General features: G+C 37.6%; 1 protein-coding gene across 1 annotated transcript in view; it reads right to left on the minus strand.

Moving 5' to 3' along the window:
• Nucleotides 1-20,091, minus strand: part of LOC125281624 (ankyrin repeat domain-containing protein 26-like) — a 564,334-nt gene that overhangs the window by 296,907 nt on the left and 247,336 nt on the right. Inside the window, exons 37-43 of the mRNA XM_057304707.1 lie at nt 17,716-17,842; nt 17,357-17,412; nt 12,261-12,387; nt 11,902-11,957; nt 6,814-6,940; nt 6,455-6,510; nt 4,609-4,681 (exon numbers count right to left, since the gene is read on the minus strand). Coding sequence (XP_057160690.1) covers nt 4,609-4,681; nt 6,455-6,510; nt 6,814-6,940; nt 11,902-11,957; nt 12,261-12,387; nt 17,357-17,412; nt 17,716-17,842 — 622 coding nt within the window. The remainder of the gene's footprint in view (nt 1-4,608; nt 4,682-6,454; nt 6,511-6,813; nt 6,941-11,901; nt 11,958-12,260; nt 12,388-17,356; nt 17,413-17,715; nt 17,843-20,091) is intronic.

The raw sequence follows: 20,091 nt of genomic DNA on the forward strand, positions 1-20,091 counted from the left end.
TGAGTGTAAACATTCCTGAAATGTTTTCCTCTACTACTTGACAAATTTCTTTACACCTTTTAGGACACAGACTGCTATGTAAAGTCATCCTTGATTATGGCTATCCTTCCCCAGATAAACAGGTGTCTCTTTCTTTGGGGCTACCTTAGTACTTTACAGATTTTTGTAGCGTATCTTCACCACCTGAACTGCTAATTACTTCTTTATATATCTATTTCTTTTGCTCCTACACTGTGTGGAACAATCTCTCTCTCCCTCTCTTTTCAGAGAGGGAGAGGGGGAGGAGCAGAGGGGGAGAGAGAATCTTGACCAGGCTCCATGCCCAGCACTGAGCCCCAAACAGGGCTCGATCTCACAACTCTGAGGTCATGACCTGAGCTGAAATCAAGAGTTGGACACTCAACCTACTGAGCCACCCAGGCACCCCTGTATGGGACAATCTCTCAAATCATCTCTGTGTAAACAGTCTTTATTTTACTCAGTCATTTTTTACCGAATTCCCACTGAGTGCTAGGCACCCAGGTTTAAAGAAGCATGTAGATAAAAGGTGTCAGATAAAAGGTGGCACCCAGGTTTAAAGAAGCATGCAGATAAAAAGAAAAACAATGGTTTTTCTAGAGATAATGCCTGAACTGAGACTACAACAGTGAGGTCAGCCAGATTCAAAGGGGTTAGAAGGTGGAAAATGGGGACAGTAGGCAAGGCTGTAGTAAGACAAGGGAGAGAAGCCCACAACAGGGTAAATACTTGTCTAAACTACAGGGATCCAAGAGGAAGACATCACCAGCAGTTCAGAATGCCAGAGAAAAGGGCAGACAGTAGAAAGCATCAGAGAGCGTTTGGAAGAATTCAAGATTGTGAAAGCTTTATATGTAATTTTAAGATACCCGGACACAAATGTTTTTCCAACAGTAGTTCATAATCATATTTGCGTTTGAGACAGATCACTCTAAATGCCGCGGAGAGCAATGAATTTGAGGGGCATTGTAATAAAAGATGGGAGGTGAATTAGAAGACAGTAACACAAAATAAAGATGAAGCAAGCACACCTGAACTGACAGAATGGTTCCAGAAATAATCAGGATATAAAATTATCAGGGCCCAGGACAGAATAAATCTGTACTAATTGAATAAACACACTATCTTGGATCCCTAGAGAACTAACTTTGCTCATTACCTTCTAAAAGGCATCAAGTGAGAAGAGAAATAATCTACATGAACTGTTTTAAGTTGCTTGTATTTATTTTTTAATTTTTCTCTTTCGTATCTTCCTGTGTTACAGGAGCCTGTAGGTGTTTTGTCTTAAAAGTCCTGCTTCTTGGATCCACCAAGCTCAGGAAGAAGTAACAGCAAACAAGTCAATTGTATAGGTAAACAACTTTGAATTCATTGCCTGTACTCACTACTCTAGGAGCTAACTGAAAATCTTTTGAAAATACAGTGTTAATTCTACAAGTAAAGAAAGAACATAAAACTACAGGGGTGAAAAAAATACTGTACTGTTTATTAGTACAGACCTGATCATATGAGAGAAAAGGCACTGAATTAACTGGTACATTAAGTAGAGCACACATTAGATGTGGTTCATCAATAGACGGAGTCTCTTAGAATTAAAACTGATTTTCCATAGATCATTTTTAAATGATATAGTACTATTTAAAACCAATATTCCATTTATTCATTAAAAATAATAAAGGAGGGCGCCTGGGTGGCTCAGCTGGCAAAACAGCTGCCTTCGGCTCAGGTCATGATCTGGGATTCCTGGGATCGAGTCCTCCATCAGACTCCCTGCTCAGCTGGGAGAGTCTCCTTCTCCCTCTGCCCCTCCTCCCACTCGTTCTCTCAATCTGTCTCTCTCAAATACATAAAATCTTTAGATAATAATCATAATAATAAAGGGACACCTGGGCGGCTCAGTGAGTTAAGCGTCCGTCCGACTCTTGATTTCAGCTCAGGTCATGATCTCAAGGTCCTAAGATCAAGCCCCCCATCAGGCCCGGTGCTGAGCATGGAGCCTGCTTGGGATTCTCTCCCTCCCTCTCCCTCTGCCTCTCCCTCCCTCCCCACTTTCTCTCTCTAAAAAAAATAAAAATAAGAAAGCAAGGAGATGGACTATGCATACAGAGCTGAGAAGGTGATAACTACATAGTAAATCCTCAACGATTCCCATTACTGCTGGGAAAGCCAACTCTAAAATAAAGTCATAGAGAATACAGGAAATAGTCTAATATTTCATTTGGGAAGGTGCTTTTATTAGGTACAGTGAATATAGTTTAACCAATACTTGTGAATTTAGAGCTATAAAAATAAAGCTAAGAAATTATGTTTTGAGTAAGCAATCTTTAGATCGCTACCTAGTATTCTCAACTGGCTCCAAAGTTCTAAATATAATCTTGCTACCCGCTCTCAAGCGAATGCAAAAAACTAGCCTAAAGGAAATTACTTTCTCCTCATTCTTATTCATATGTTGTTTTGCTTAGAGCAAGAATGCAAATGTCTTGCTAAAAGATATTCTGTTTGGTTGTAGGTTGCAGAAAAGGAGTAAACACAAAGTAATTTTTGCCACAAAATTAGTTTTGAAAAATCAGAACTATGGTGAAGTCATGGAGAGGTTGAATTCTCTATGATTCTTTATTACCTTCTTTGCGCTCTCTGGTTTCTGGTGGCTGTGATTCACACAGGTCGTGGAGTTTATAATTCTCTAACAGAAACACAGCTCCAATATTATTAATCTTTTCTTTATCTATTAAGGTCGTCTGTCCAAATTCTGTGGGTGCTGACTGAATTTTGGTCATCGATTGTGATATAGATGGGCACCTATCATCAACCTTCAAATCCCTGTATCTTTGACAAGTCTCATTATTCTGGGTCAAACCAGTGGACTCCCAATTGGACAAATCGGAAAACAAAGTTTCATTTATTAGAATGTAAATAATAAGACAAACTTGACTAATCCGTATAAACTCTTTTGTCAAAGAAGCAGTCCCATGTCCTGTTCTTCTCCCACACATACTACTGCTCATTCATAACTTACTGTATTTTACATGTCCTCTACTTGCCATTCACACAGATGAATTTAACTGTCTCTCATGTTTTTTATTCTCTAGTATTACATATTTTAACTCACTCACCAAGCTCTATTACATATTCTGTATTCCCTAAGGACTTTTGTTCATTAGTAATTAAGATTTTCCAAGGTATGAATTATTTTAGTAACAACATTTATGTCTAACCATTTATTTTATGTTTAAATACGCACCCTGTGTTCTACAGACATGGGTTTTAAAACATTTTCAACGAATGGTACTACCTTAATTACAATGACATGGTCTTTCCTCAATGCACCAATATCTTCAGAAATTTTTAAGCCTTGGATAAACATCATAAACTTACATGAGAAAAGCAAGCCTCGGGTGATCTAATCATTTCCAAGTAAAAACAGAATGAGTCTCAGTCCACAGCAGATCCAAAAACTACAGTGCCATGAAACAGGAAATGTATAACAAAACTATTTTCCTTTTTTTTTAAACAAGATTGTCTGATTTAAGCCTCTTAAGGCTAGTGAAAGAAAAAAGCAAGAAATGCAGAAACGAAACCTTAATGCCCATTTCATCACAAGGGTCCCTTTATCATTTTGCATCCATGACCCCTGTGTATGGTTTAAAACAGTCCTCCCGTGTCTTCTGAGAATCCGGAGTTCCAAAGTCCATCCATTCACAGGGTCCAAGAGGTCAAAACTGTTTTCACAATAATGCTAAATGTTATTTGACATTTTCACTCTCATTCTCTTATTACGTGTACGGTGAAGTTTTCTAAAGATATGATACGTGATAGTATCACAAGTCACATGATTAGTGGGTCATAGCTCGAATGGCTAACAATGTATGATTGTGTATGCTTGTATTTTAAATGTTTGTTTTAATTTCTAATATTGTAAATATCAACAGATGCAACCCACTAAAGCAGAAATTCTTTGGAATTCCTAATAATTTTTAGATAGTATAAAAGGACCCTAAGGCCAATAAGTTTCAGAATTACTGTTTTCAAAGATTGTGTCTGACAAATATTAACATCTACCTAACTACTTCCCACATTTTTAATAATCAAAGATACCATACACACACACACACACACAAACAGACACACACACCGTGTCTGCTAATAACATCTATTTGGCTTCAGATGACCAACAAAACAACACTAAGATGAAATAAAATTAAAACACAATTGACATGACAGCTAGTGAAGCTTTACTCTAGATAAAGATCAGAATTCATATAAACATTGAACACTGGCAAAACCTTAGAGTCTACTAATAATTTCTAGGAATCCTTAGGAAGTAAAGGGATTCGAAACTAGAACTTTAGGATTTCAAAACATAAAAGTACAAACTTGAGCTAAAACTTCATTTTTAAAATCTCTTTTTCTAATGCTTGTAAATATCTTTTGTTCAAACATGGATATCAACAATGATATCTACCTTATTTATGTCAAATCCGTCAGTTAAATTTGCCATTAACCCCCCAAAAAATCAGAATAAGAAGAGGGTAAGCATTGAATATTTTACTGTACTTCCTTCCACCATTAAATTTGTATTGTACAATTTACCTGACTTTGATGTGTCTTTTTTCATAATCTCTATTGTTTTATTACGAACAGAAGCCTTCACCTCAATGATCGGCTGAATGGGTATTGAAACAATATGATTAAGACATAATGTACATTTCATTCAATTTCTAATTAAAAATACAAATAATGCTGAACTTACCAATAACGTAAAGGCAATTAACACATTTTGTATATTACATGTCTTATATACTGTGTTCTTACAATAGAAACTAAAGAAAAGCCTATTAAGAAAATCATAAGGAAGAGAAAATACATTAACAGTACAGTACTGTATGGAAAAAAAATCTGTAACTGGACACACAATTCAAACCCATCTTGTTCAAGGGTCAACTGTATACCTATACGGTGTCACTGAAACTTAACATACCCCAAATTAGAAATCCACTTTCCCATTCTAACTTTCCCATTCTTCTCCTGACACTAATGTCATTTATTTTTTGTCCTTCAGAAATCTTCACATTTAAAAAAGTGTCCTCAATATACACCAAATCACTAAAGACTGCTGTGATCATTTTTGTCTTATATTCTATAGCACCCTTTACAGTTTACAAAGTGTTTTCACATTTGTTACCACATTTGTTCATTACACATACCAGAGAGGTAGGTATGAGTACCATTTCTATGAATGAGGTCACTGACATTCAAACAGGTTAAACAAGTTTCTCTGGGATCCCACAACTACCAAGTGACAGAACCAGGATGCTAGCATATCTCTTGACTTCAAATATGGTGCTCACACCATGTGTAGCACCTGCCTGTGCTAAGAGATCAGGCCCTTTAATCCCCTTCTATAGTCTATCACCTTAGAATAGGCCATCATTAATTTATACTTGTTTCTACAAGTATGGCTGCCACAAAGATACTCAATGCATACTATTTTAACTATCTGAAATGGTTTTTAGCTATTAAAACATCAGTAAAGCAGGGGAGCCTGTGTGGCTCAGTGGGTTCTGGGATCTAGCTCCATGTGCTCAGTGGGAAGCCTGCTTCTCCCTCTCCCTCTGCCCCCCTCCCCGCCACCTGCTCATGCTCTCTTCCTCTCTCTCTCTCTCCCTCTCTCTCTGAAATAAATAAAATCTGTTTAAAAATAAATAAATACAACACCACTAAACCAAATTGTTATTACAATTCCAATGCTCCTTGTGAATCTACTTGACAGTCCAAATATAATACTTTCAGGGGCCCTGGATGGCTCAGCCGGTTGAGTGTCGAACTCTTCGAGTCAGTTGGGCTCTGCACTCAAGCGTGGATTCAGATTCAGATTCTCTCTCCCTCTCGCTCCCGCCCACTCACTCACTCTCTCAAATAAATAAATAAATAAATAAATAAATAAATAAATAAATAAATAAATAATCTTTTAGAAATATGTGTATATATATAATACTTTCATGTCCCAGGCATTATCGTTTCAAGTTCCGGCTATAAAAAACTATAATCCAAACTCTTTCTAGATCTCATTAGCAGCTTTGCACATCCATATACACCACAGAATCATACATTTGGCCCTAGGCTGGCCTGGACCAATTCTTTAGTTTTTTAGATATCTTAATTTCAAAACCCAAACTAATTCCTTTTCAGTTCTAAGCCTCAGTTTTCTCCAATAATACTGCACAGCTTTTGTTAAGTTAAGCTTGCAAATTAGCAGAACTGTATTATGCTATATCATTATATTTACACATAATGATTTTGTCAATTACAGGTAAAAGGATAAGGAAATACTTTTTATGGGCAAACACACAGACAAGAGAGTAAAGCCTAAGCATTCCTTTCATGTTTTCACATCACTCAACGCTTATATTGTAAAACAAGAAGAAGAAAACAGTACCTCAGAATGCCAAGGTGATTCTCTATCTTCCTCTTCTCCCAATCCTATTACCATAACTACAAAATATAGTCACAGATACATTAATGAGAACATGTATCATTATGAATTTCAAACATATATACAAGCCTATCCGTATTTAAGAATATTCCAATAATATAAAAGGGATAGGAGTAAGATTTTCAGAGCTGAAGTATTTTCAAGAAGAAAAAGTTGGTAGTCATCGGGATACTTATAAAGAAAGACAGCAAAAGAAAAATACCTTAATGAAATGGAAAACATATCTGGATCTACAGACTTACAGATTGTGATGTACCAGCACTTAAGCATAGAAAAAGATTCATAGATGTTCACTCACTTACCATCTCCATTATTTTTGGATGCTCTAGCAGCAGAAGTCAAGTTGTCATTAACTGTTTGCCCTTGTGGAGCACTTTCCATATCAATCCCATTGTCCTTTTCCCCAATTGCTGATAGCACCTCTCCGTCCTATAAAAACAACACAAAACAAAACCCACCTTCAGAAAACATCACATTAATTCAATTGCTCACTCACTCACTTACTCAAGAAAGACAAATACATACCGGCTCTGTCAAATCATAGGCACTATCCTGGGACAAGTTGGAAATAGAAAGAAAAGACAGAGACTACCCTATATGCTAGTAGGACCAGAGATGGACGAAAACAGGTAAGAACACAGAGTATCATTTACTAGTTCTACAGGTGAGGTGAATGAAGCACAGCGAAGGCACAAAAGAGAAAACAGCTGTATGTGGGAAGCTCAGGAAGTGCTGCAAAGATAGGGCTGTATCTTGAAAGACAGACAAAGTGCACAAGGAGGGTGTGAAGGGCCTTCTAGAAAAGGTAGGAGGAGCAAAAGGATGAACTATGAAATAACACAGGAAGTGACGATAGCTAGAGAATGTGGCAAAACTGGAACACACTTTTTGGGAATGGGATACAGACATGTAATTGGAAAATCAGGACTGAACCAAAAAGGTGTCATGCTAGAATATGAACTTTCTCCTTCATGTCATGGGTATCCACCAAATAAGCGGAGAAGTTACATCATCACAAACATATTTAAAAAGGTCACTCTGACAGCAATGTCAAGATGAACATAAAGGAACCAAAACCAGAAGAGCATTTCAAAATTATAGGTGAGGGGGTGAATTATGTTAATAAGATATGAAAAATGGTAAGCAGGGACAAAATACTGAATGTGGTGAATGACTGAATGTGCTAAATTTTTTTTTGTTTTTTAACTTATTTCTTTTTTAGATTTTTGTTGATTGATTGATTGATTGATTGGTCAGGGAAAGAGAGAGAGAGCACAAGCAGGAGGAGTGGCAGGCAGAGAGAGAAGCCGGCTCCACGCTGAGCAAGGAGCCCAACCCGGGACTGGATCCCAGGATCCTGGGATCATGACCTGAGCTGAAGGCAGACACTTACTTAACCCACTGAGCCAGCCAGGTGTCGCTTTGCTAATTTAAATTCAATTAATTAACATATAATGTATTACTGGTTTCAGAGGTAGAGATGTGGTGATTGTTTTTTAAAAATTTATTTATTTATTTTTAGAGAGAGACAGTGTGCGCATGCAGGGGAAGGGGCAGAGGGAGAGGAAGAGAGAGAATCCTCAAGCAGACTCCCTACTGAGTATGGAGCCAGACATGGGGCTTGATATACCAGGACCCCGAGAACACGACCTGAGCCAGTCATGAGTCAGATGCTTAACCGGGTGAGCCACCCAGGTGCCCCTGGATATAGCAATTTCGGGGAAGTTTGGAGTCCAGGACTTTTCCTGCTTCAGAGTTTCGGTGGTGCCATACACTAGCATGGGGAAAACAAATGACAGAGCAGATTACAAAAAGTCAGGGAAGTGGGAAAGGTCATAAACGATGTTTTCAATCCGGGACATACCAAATTCGAAGCACCCAGGAGACTTAAGAAGAAAGTTATAGACAAATACATTTGAAGTAGGAAAAAAATGACATTGCTCAGGAAAATATAATTAATATAATTACACATATTTAAATATAAATATAACAAAATATAATTGATATAAGTAAATAATGTAAACCTACACAGAACTCTGAAATTTTCAGAACAAAAATAAAGGTAGGGGGAAAAAGCCATGGGATTCAATATTTCAATTATATACTTCACATTAGTTTCAAGGATAGAAAATACACTTTTATTAACATAGGCAAGTTAATGGGCACCTGGGTGGCTCAGTTGGTTAAGCATCTGACTCTGGATTTTGGCTCAGGTCATGATCTCGGGTTTGTGAGACTGAGCCCCACATCAGGCTCCATGCTCAGTGGGAAGTCGGCTTCTCTCCCTCTCTCTTCCTCTCCCTCTTACCCTCTCCCCCCACCACACACTCCCTCTCTCTCTCGCTCTGAAATAAATAAAACTTTAGGAAAAAAACATACGCAGGCAAGTATTCATCTCTGTAATGAACAGCATTTTAAAGATTAATAAAAAGATTTAATCGCAAAACACCGATTTAAGATTTTATAAGAATACTCCTTTTTAAAAATCAATCTTAAAAAGATTTAAATTGTGGAAGAGAAATACTTATGGGATCACAGCATTTTGAGGCATTTTTAAGTACTACTATGATTTATGAAAAAAGATAAATCCCATTTTAAAATTCACATAGTTTTCTTCTGTGAACTGTGACTAGCAAACTAATAGCTCTAATTTCCTATCTACGAATACAAGACGGTAGTTAAGGACTGGAGAAAGAACCTAGTACTAAAAAATTAATAATCATGACCATCCAAGCTGAATGTTTTAAAGACTCCAGATACATGCATGATTATCAAGCAGGGCCCAATATTCACATGAGGAAAGAAGAAAGGGACCAAAAAAATCCAATCACCAGTATTTCTGAGTTTCAGATTCGAAAGAATTCACACGTTAAATTTAACAACTACGTGCGTGCCTGGCTGGCTCAGTCGGAAGAGTGTGTGACTCTTGATCTCAGGGTTGTGAGTTCAAGCCCCGTGTTGGGTACAGAGATTACTCAAAATTTTTAAAACCTAAAAAAAACCCCTAGAATTAACAACTAGGAATACTAAAGTTTCCTGGGAATAATATAAAATGTATCCACTATTGGAGATACTTGAAAAAGTAAAAATCATCTTCCAGAAATAATTCTGTACACTCTGTTGGCAACCTTTCCTTCCTTATGACTCTACGATGACAAATAGTTCATATTAGAAAAAAACTTATAAATTGTGAGTTCATTCATTTGATGTCTTTGTATGTATCTATTATATGCAGATATAATTAAAAATAAATAAATCAGAATCCAGAAACAATTTTCTCCTTTAAGAGTGTTGCAGCTTAAAATTTATTTCATTTGCTGGATAAAGATTAAGAACCTCACTTACATAATCAGAAATTTCCGTTTTAATTAATGAAAAGACTACATAAAATGTTTACTTATTTCCTCTCTTTATTCTCAAAAAGATCTAAAACCTGCCAAGATTATACCACACAGTACGTTAAATTAGAAACCACAAGAAAGGGCACCTGGGTGGCTCAGTTGGTTAAGCGTCTGCCTTCAGCTCAGGTCATGATCCCAGGGTCCTGGGATCGAGTCCTGAATCAGGCTCCCTGCTCAGTGGGGTGTCTGCTTCTCCCTCTGCCCCTCCCCCTGCTTCTGTGTGCTCCAGCTCTCAATATCTCTCTCTCACTCTCTCGCACAAAATAAATAAATAAAATCTTCAAAAAAAAGAAAGAAAGGAAGGCAGAAAGGAACCAGAAGGAAGACAATGGCCAAAAATTCAAAATTCATAATAAATCTGATTAAGGTCTAACACAGATTTCACTTTGCATTATCTATAAACACAGATTTTGCTAAATTAAATATGAGATATCACACTTTATTAAAGTTAAAGGGATAAAATTTTCTTCCAGGCTTCATGAAAATCAGCTGTAAGTCATTCAGAAGAGTCTAAGCATTTGTATTACCTGACTTTGTTTTCTTAGTTTGCACTCAAAATAATCTCTACCCTATTTTATAATACAGACTATCTGCTCTCCCTTAGCCCCACTACTGCAATTGTGTTTTTGTAATACTCTCTCTCAACTCTTCAATCTTTACATTCATCTTGCCCTTCTTAAATGAATTCTTCCCCCCACCCCCTCCCTCATCTTCACCTCCATCTAGCTGTTCTTGCCAGTTGCTTTCTAATTCTTTACTTCCATACTGGCATACCTAAGAATTGTTCACTCCCACCAACCTTTATAAATCTCAATCCGGTACTTATCTCCCTGTTGTTATTACACTGTGTTCTCTTATGATCTTGAGGACTTCTAGCATATCTCTTGACTTCAAATATGGTGCGCACACCATTGTGTAGCACCTGCCTGTGCTAAGAGATCAGGCCCTTTTTATCCCCTTCTATAGTCTATCACCTTAGAATAGGCCATCATTAATTTATACTTGTTTCTACAAGTATGGCTGCCACAAAGATACTCAATGCATACTATTTTAACTATCTGAAATGGTTTTTAGCTATTAAAACATCAGTAAAGCAGGGGCGCCTGCATGGCTCAGTGGGTTCTGGGATCTAGCTCCATGTGCTCAGTGGGAAGCCTGCTTCTCCCTCTCCCTCTGCCCCCCTCCCCGCCCCCTGCTCATGCTCTCTTTCTCTCTCTCTCTCTCCCTCTCTCTCTGAAATAAATAAAATCTGTTTAAAAATAAATAAATACAACACCACTAAACCAAATTGTTATTACAATTCCAATGCTCCTTGTGAATCTACTTGACAGTCCAAATATAATACTTTCAGGGGCCCTGGATGGCTCAGCCGGTTGAGTGTCGAACTCTTCGAGTCAGTTGGGCTCTGCACTCAAGCGTGGATTCAGATTCAGATTCTCTCTCCCTCTCGCTCCCGCCCACTCACTCACTCTCTCAAATAAATAAATAAATAAATAAATAAATAAATAAATAATCTTTTAGAAATATGTGTATATATATAATACTTTCATGTCCCAGGCATTATCGTTTCAAGTTCCAAGCTGTAAAAAACTATAATCCAAACTCTTTCTAGATCTCATTAGCAGCTTTGCACATCCATATACACCACAGAATCATACATTTGGCCCTAGGCTGGCCTGGACCAATTCTTTAGTTTTTTAGATATCTTAATTTCAAAACCCAAACTAATTCCTTTTCAGTTCTAAGCCTCAGTTTTCTCCAATAATACTGCACAGCTTTTGTTAAGTTAAGCTTGCAAATTAGCAGAACTGTATTATGCTATATCATTATATTTACACATAATGATTTTGTCAATTACAGGTAAAAGGATAAGGAAATACTTTTTATGGGCAAACACACAGACAAGAGAGTAAAGCCTAAGCATTCCTTTCATGTTTTCACACCATCACTCAATGCTTATATTGTAAAACAAGAAGAAGAAAACAGTACCTCAGAATCCCAAGGTGATTCTCTATCTTCCTCTTCTCCCAATCCTATTACCATAACTACAAAATATAGTCACAGGTACATTAATGAGAACATGTATCATTATGAATTTCAAACATATATACAAGCCTATCCGTATTTAAGAATATTCCAATAATATAAAAGGGATAGGAGTAAGATTTTCAGAGCTGAAGTATTTTCAAGAAGAAAAAGTTGGTAGTCATCGGGATACTTATAAAGAAAGACAGCAAAAGAAAAATACCTTAATGAAATGGAAAACATATCTGGATCTACAGACTTACAGATTGTGATGTACCAGCACTTAAGCATAGAAAAAGATTCATAGATGTTCACTCACTCACCATCTCCATTATTTTTGGATGCTCTAGCAGCAGAAGTCAAGTTGTCATTAACTGTTTGCCCTTGTGGAGCACTTTCCATATCAATCCCATTGTCCTTTTTCCCAATTGCTGATAGCACCTCTCCGTCCTATAAAAACAACACAAAACAAAACCCACCTTCAGAAAACATCACATTAATTCAATTGCTCGCTCACTCACTTACTCAAGAAAGACAAATACATACCGTCTCCGTCAAGTCATAGGCACTATCCTGGGACAAGTTGGAAATAGAAAGAAAAGACAGAGACTACCCTATATGCTAGTAGGACCAGAGATGGACGAAAACAGGTAAGAATACAGAGTATCATTTACTAGTTCTACAGGTGAGGTGAATGAAGCACAGCGAAGGCACAAAAGAGAAAACAGTTGTATGTGGGAAGCTCAGGAAGTGCTGCAAAGATAGGGCTGTATCTTGAAAGACAGACAAAGTGCACAAGGAGGGTGTGAAGGGCCTTCTAGAAAAGGTAGGAGGAGCAAAAGGATGAACTATGAAATAACACAGGAAGTGACGATAGCTAGAGAATGTGGCAAAACTGGAACACACTTTTTGGGAATGGGATACAGACATGTAATTGGAAAATCAGGACTGAACCAAAAAGGTGTCATGCTAGAATATGAACTTTCTCCTTCATGTCATGGGTATCCACCAAATAAGCGGAGAAGTTACATCATCACAAACATATTTAAAAAGGTCACTCTGACAGCAATGTCAAGATGAGCATAAAGGAACCAAAACCAGAAGAGCATTTCAAAATTATAGGTGAGGGGGTGAATTATGTTAATAAGATATGAAAAATGGTAAGCAGGGACAAAATACTGAATGTGGTGAATGACTGAATGTGCTAAATTTTTTTTTGTTTTTTAACTTATTTCTTTTTTAAACTTTTGTTGATTGATTGATTGATTGATTGGTCAGGGAAAGAGAGAGAGAGCACAAGCAGGAGGAGTGGCAGGCAGAGAGAGAAGCCGGCTCCACGCTGAGCAAGGAGCCCAACCCGGGACTGGATCCCAGGATCCTGGGATCATGACCTGAGCTGAAGGCAGACACTTACTTAACCCACTGAGCCAGCCAGGTGTCGCTTTGCTAATTTAAATTCAATTAATTAACATATAATGTATTACTGGTTTCAGAGGTAGAGATGTGGTGATTGTTTTTTAAAAATTTATTTATTTATTTTTAGAGAGAGACAGTGTGCGCATGCAGGGGAAGGGGCAGAGGGAGAGGAAGAGAGAGAATCCTCAAGCAGACTCCCTACTGAGTATGGAGCCAGACATGGGGCTTGATATACCAGGACCCCGAGAACACGACCTGAGCCAGTCATGAGTCAGATGCTTAACCGGGTGAGCCACCCAGGTGCCCCTGGATATAGCAATTTCGGGGAAGTTTGGAGTCCAGGACTTTTCCTGCTTCAGAGTTTCGGTGGTGCCATACACTAGCATGGGGAAAACAAATGACAGAGCAGATTACAAAAAGTCAGGGAAGTGGGAAAGGTCATAAACGATGTTTTCAATCCGGGACATACCAAATTCGAAGCACCCAGGAGACTTAAGAAGAAAGTTATAGACAAATACATTTGAAGTAGGAAAAAAATGACATTGCTCAGGAAAATATAATTAATATAATTACACATATTTAAATATAAATATAACAAAATATAATTGATATAAGTAAATAATGTAAACCTACACAGAACTCTGAAATTTTCAGAACAAAAATAAAGGTAGGGGGAAAAAGCCATGGGATTCAATATTTCAATTATATACTTCACATTAGTTTCAAGGATAGAAAATACACTTTTATTAACATAGGCAAGTTAATGGGCACCTGGGTGGCTCAGTTGGTTAAGCATCTGACTCTGGATTTTGGCTCAGGTCATGATCTCGGGTTTGTGAGACTGAGCCCCACATCAGGCTCCATGCTCAGTGGGAAGTCGGCTTCTCTCCCTCTCTCTTCCTCCCCCTCTTACCCTCTCCCCCCACCACACACTCCCTCTCTCTCTCGCTCTGAAATAAATAAAACTTTAGGAAAAAAACATACGCAGGCAAGTATTCATCTCTGTAATGAACAGCATTTTAAAGATTAATAAAAAGATTTAATCGCAAAACACCGATTTAAGATTTTATAAGAATACTCCATTTTAAAAATCAATCTTAAAAAGATTTAAATTGTGGAAGAGAAATACTTATGGGATCACAGCATTTTGAGGCATTTTTAAGTACTACTATGATTTATGAAAAAAGATAAATCCCATTTTAAAATTCACATAGTTTTCTTCTGTGAACTGTGACTAGCAAACTAATAGCTCTAATTTCCTATCTACGAATACAAGACGGTAGTTAAGGACTGGAGAAAGAACCTAGTACTAAAAAATTAATAATCATGACCATCCAAGCTGAATGTTTTAAAGACTCCAGATACATGCATGATTATCAAGCAGGGCCCAATATTCACATGAGGAAAGAAGAAAGGGACCAAAAAAATCCAATCACCAGTATTTCTGAGTTTCAGATTCGAAAGAATTCGCACGTTAAATTTAACAACTACGTGCGTGCCTGGCTGGCTCAGTCGGAAGAGTGTGTGACTCTTGATCTCAGGGTTGTGAGTTCAAGCCCCGTGTTGGGTACAGAGATTACTCAAAATTTTTAAAACCTAAAAAAACCCCCAAGAATTAACAACTAGGAATACTAAAGTTTCCTGGGAATAATATAAAATGTATCCACTATTGGAGATACTTGAAAAAGTAAAAATCATCTTCCAGAAATAATTCTGTACACTCTGTTGGCAACCTTTCCTTCCTTATGACTCTACGATGACAAATAGTTCATATTAGAAAAAAACTTATAAATTGTGAGTTCATTCATTTGATGTCTTTGTATGTATCTATTATATGCAGATATAATTAAAAATAAATAAATCAGAATCCAGAAACAATTTTCTCCTTTAAGAGTGTTGCAGCTTAAAATTTATTTCATTTGCTGGATAAAGATTAAGAACCTCACTTACATAATCAGAAATTTCCGTTTTAATTAATGAAAAGACTACATAAAATGTTTACTTATTTCCTCTCTTTATTCTCAAAAAGATCTAAAACCTGCCAAGATTATACCACACAGTACGTTAAATTAGAAACCACAAGAAAGGGCACCTGGGTGGCTCAGTTGGTTAAGCGTCTGCCTTCAGCTCAGGTCATGATCCCAGGGTCCTGGGATCGAGTCCTGAATCAGGCTCCCTGCTCAGTGGGGTGTCGGCTTCTCCCTCTGCCCCTCCCCCTGCTTCTGTGTGCTCCAGCTCTCAATATCTCTCTCTCACTGTCTCGCACAAAATAAATAAATAAAATCTTCAAAGAAAAGAAAGAAAGGAAGGCAGAAAGGAACCAGAAGGAAGACAATGGCCAAAAATTCAAAATTCATAATAAATCTGATTAAGGTCTAACACAGATTTCACTTTGCATTATCTATAAACACAGATTTTGCTAAATTAAATATGAGATATCACACTTTATTAAAGTTAAAGGGATAAAATTTTCTTCCAGGCTTCATGAAAATCAGCTGTAAGTCATTCAGAAGAGTCTAAGCATTTGTATTACCTGACTTTGTTTTCTTAGTTTGCACTCAAAATAATCTCTACCCTATTTTATAATACAGACTATCTGCTCTCCCTTAGCCCCACTACTGCAATTGTGTTTTTGTAATACTCTCTCTCAACTCTTCAATCTTTACATTCATCTTGCCCTTCTTAAATGAATTCTTCCCCCCACCCCCTCCCTCATCTTCACCTCCATCTAGCTGTTCTTGCCAGTTGCTTTCTAATTCTTTACTTCCATACTGGCATACCTAAGAATTGTTCACTCCCACCAACCTTTATAAATCTCAATCCGGTACTTATCTCCCTGTTGTTATTACACTGTGTTCTCTTATGATCTTGAGGACTTCTAGCATATCTCTTGACTTCAAATATGGTGCGCACACCATTGTGTAGCACCTGCCTGTGCTAAGAGATCAGGCCCTTTTTATCCCCTTCTATAGTCTATCACCTTAGAATAGGCCATCATTAATTTATACTTGTTTCTACAAGTATGGCTGCCACAAAGATACTCAATGCATACTATTTTAACTATCTGAAATGGTTTTTAGCTATTAAAACATCAGTAAAGCAGGGGCGCCTGCATGGCTCAGTGGGTTCTGGGATCTAGCTCCATGTGCTCAGTGGGAAGCCTGCTTCTCCCTCTCCCTCTGCCCCCCTCCCCGCCCCCTGCTCATGCTCTCTTTCTCTCTCTCTCTCTCCCTCTCTCTCTGAAATAAATAAAATCTGTTTAAAAATAAATAAACACAACACCACTAAACCAAATTGTTATTACAATTCCAATGCTCCTTGTGAATCTACTTGACAGTCCAAATATAATACTTTCAGGGGCCCTGGATGGCTCAGCCGGTTGAGTGTCGAACTCTTCGAGTCAGTTGGGCTCTGCACTCAAGCGTGGATTCAGATTCAGATTCTCTCTCCCTCTCGCTCCCGCCCACTCACTCACTCTCTCAAATAAATAAATAAATAAATAAATAAATAAATAAATAAATAAATAATCTTTTAGAAATATGTGTATATATATAATACTTTCATGTCCCAGGCATTATCGTTTCAAGTTCCAAGCTGTAAAAAACTATAATCCAAACTCTTTCTAGATCTCATTAGCAGCTTTGCACATCCATATACACCACAGAATCATACATTTGGCCCTAGGCTGGCCTGGACCAATTCTTTAGTTTTTTAGATATCTTAATTTCAAAACCCAAACTAATTCCTTTTCAGTTCTAAGCCTCAGTTTTCTCCAATAATACTGCACAGCTTTTGTTAAGTTAAGCTTGCAAATTAGCAGAACTGTATTATGCTATATCATTATATTTACACATAATGATTTTGTCAATTACAGGTAAAAGGATAAGGAAATACTTTTTATGGGCAAACACACAGACAAGAGAGTAAAGCCTAAGCATTCCTTTCATGTTTTCACACCATCACTCAATGCTTATATTGTAAAACAAGAAGAAGAAAACAGTACCTCAGAATCCCAAGGTGATTCTCTATCTTCCTCTTCTCCCAATCCTATTACCATAACTACAAAATATAGTCACAGGTACATTAATGAGAACATGTATCATTATGAATTTCAAACATATATACAAGCCTATCCGTATTTAAGAATATTCCAATAATATAAAAGGGATAGGAGTAAGATTTTCAGAGCTGAAGTATTTTCAAGAAGAAAAAGTTGGTAGTCATCGGGATACTTATAAAGAAAGACAGCAAAAGAAAAATACCTTAATGAAATGGAAAACATATCTGGATCTACAGACTTACAGATTGTGATGTACCAGCACTTAAGCATAGAAAAAGATTCATAGATGTTCACTCACTCACCATCTCCATTATTTTTGGATGCTCTAGCAGCAGAAGTCAAGTTGTCATTAACTGTTTGCCCTTGTGGAGCACTTTCCATATCAATCCCATTGTCCTTTTTCCCAATTGCTGATAGCACCTCTCCGTCCTATAAAAACAACACAAAACAAAACCCACCTTCAGAAAACATCACATTAATTCAATTGCTCGCTCACTCACTTACTCAAGAAAGACAAATACATACCGTCTCCGTCAAGTCATAGGCACTATCCTGGGACAAGTTGGAAATAGAAAGAAAAGACAGAGACTACCCTATATGCTAGTAGGACCAGAGATGGACGAAAACAGGTAAGAACACAGAGTATCATTTACTAGTTCTACAGGTGAGGTGAATGAAGCACAGCGAAGGCACAAAAGAGAAAACAGTTGTATGTGGGAAGCTCAGGAAGTGCTGCAAAGATAGGGCTGTATCTTGAAAGACAGACAAAGTGCACAAGGAGGGTGTGAAGGGCCTTCTAGAAAAGGTAGGAGGAGCAAAAGGATGAACTATGAAATAACACAGGAAGTGACGATAGCTAGAGAATGTGGCAAAACTGGAACACACTTTTTGGGAATGGGATACAGACATGTAATTGGAAAATCAGGACTGAACCAAAAAGGTGTCATGCTAGAATATGAACTTTCTCCTTCATGTCATGGGTATCCACCAAATAAGCGGAGAAGTTACATCATCACAAACATATTTAAAAAGGTCACTCTGACAGCAATGTCAAGATGAGCATAAAGGAACCAAAACCAGAAGAGCATTTCAAAATTATAGGTGAGGGGGTGAATTATGTTAATAAGATATGAAAAATGGTAAGCAGGGACAAAATACTGAATGTGGTGAATGACTGAATGTGCTAAATTTTTTTTTGTTTTTTAACTTATTTCTTTTTTAAACTTTTGTTGATTGATTGATTGATTGATTGGTCAGGGAAAGAGAGAGAGAGCACAAGCAGGAGGAGTGGCAGGCAGAGAGAGAAGCCGGCTCCACGCTGAGCAAGGAGCCCAACCCGGGACTGGATCCCAGGATCCTGGGATCATGACCTGAGCTGAAGGCAGACACTTACTTAACCCACTGAGCCAGCCAGGTGTCGCTTTGCTAATTTAAATTCAATTAATTAACATATAATGTATTACTGGTTTCAGAGGTAGAGATGTGGTGATTGTTTTTTAAAAATTTATTTATTTATTTTTAGAGAGAGACAGTGTGCGCATGCAGGGGAAGGGGCAGAGGGAGAGGAAGAGAGAGAATCCTCAAGCAGACTCCCTACTGAGTATGGAGCCAGACATGGGGCTTGATATACCAGGACCCCGAGAACACGACCTGAGCCAGTCATGAGTCAGATGCTTAACCGGGTGAGCCACCCAGGTGCCCCTGGATATAGCAATTTCGGGGAAGTTTGGAGTCCAGGACTTTTCCTGCTTCAGAGTTTCGGTGGTGCCATACACTAGCATGGGGAAAACAAATGACAGAGCAGATTACAAAAAGTCAGGGAAGTGGGAAAGGTCATAAACGATGTTTTCAATCCGGGACATACCAAATTCGAAGCACCCAGGAGACTTAAGAAGAAAGTTATAGACAAATACATTTGAAGTAGGAAAAAAATGACATTGCTCAGGAAAATATAATTAATATAATTACACATATTTAAATATAAATATAACAAAATATAATTGATATAAGTAAATAATGTAAACCTACACAGAACTCTGAAATTTTCAGAACAAAAATAAAGGTAGGGGGAAAAAGCCATGGGATTCAATATTTCAATTATATACTTCACATTAGTTTCAAGGATAGAAAATACACTTTTATTAACATAGGCAAGTTAATGGGCACCTGGGTGGCTCAGTTGGTTAAGCATCTGACTCTGGATTTTGGCTCAGGTCATGATCTCGGGTTTGTGAGACTGAGCCCCACATCAGGCTCCATGCTCAGTGGGAAGTCGGCTTCTCTCCCTCTCTCTTCCTCCCCCTCTTACCCTCTCCCCCCACCACACACTCCCTCTCTCTCTCGCTCTGAAATAAATAAAACTTTAGGAAAAAAACATACGCAGGCAAGTATTCATCTCTGTAATGAACAGCATTTTAAAGATTAATAAAAAGATTTAATCGCAAAACACCGATTTAAGATTTTATAAGAATACTCCATTTTAAAAATCAATCTTAAAAAGATTTAAATTGTGGAAGAGAAATACTTATGGGATCACAGCATTTTGAGGCATTTTTAAGTACTACTATGATTTATGAAAAAAGATAAATCCCATTTTAAAATTCACATAGTTTTCTTCTGTGAACTGTGACTAGCAAACTAATAGCTCTAATTTCCTATCTACGAATACAAGACGGTAG

The sequence above is a fragment of the Ursus arctos genome, unplaced genomic scaffold, assembly GCF_023065955.2.
Source record: "Ursus arctos isolate Adak ecotype North America unplaced genomic scaffold, UrsArc2.0 scaffold_30, whole genome shotgun sequence".
Classification (NCBI taxonomy): domain Eukaryota; kingdom Metazoa; phylum Chordata; class Mammalia; order Carnivora; family Ursidae; genus Ursus; species Ursus arctos.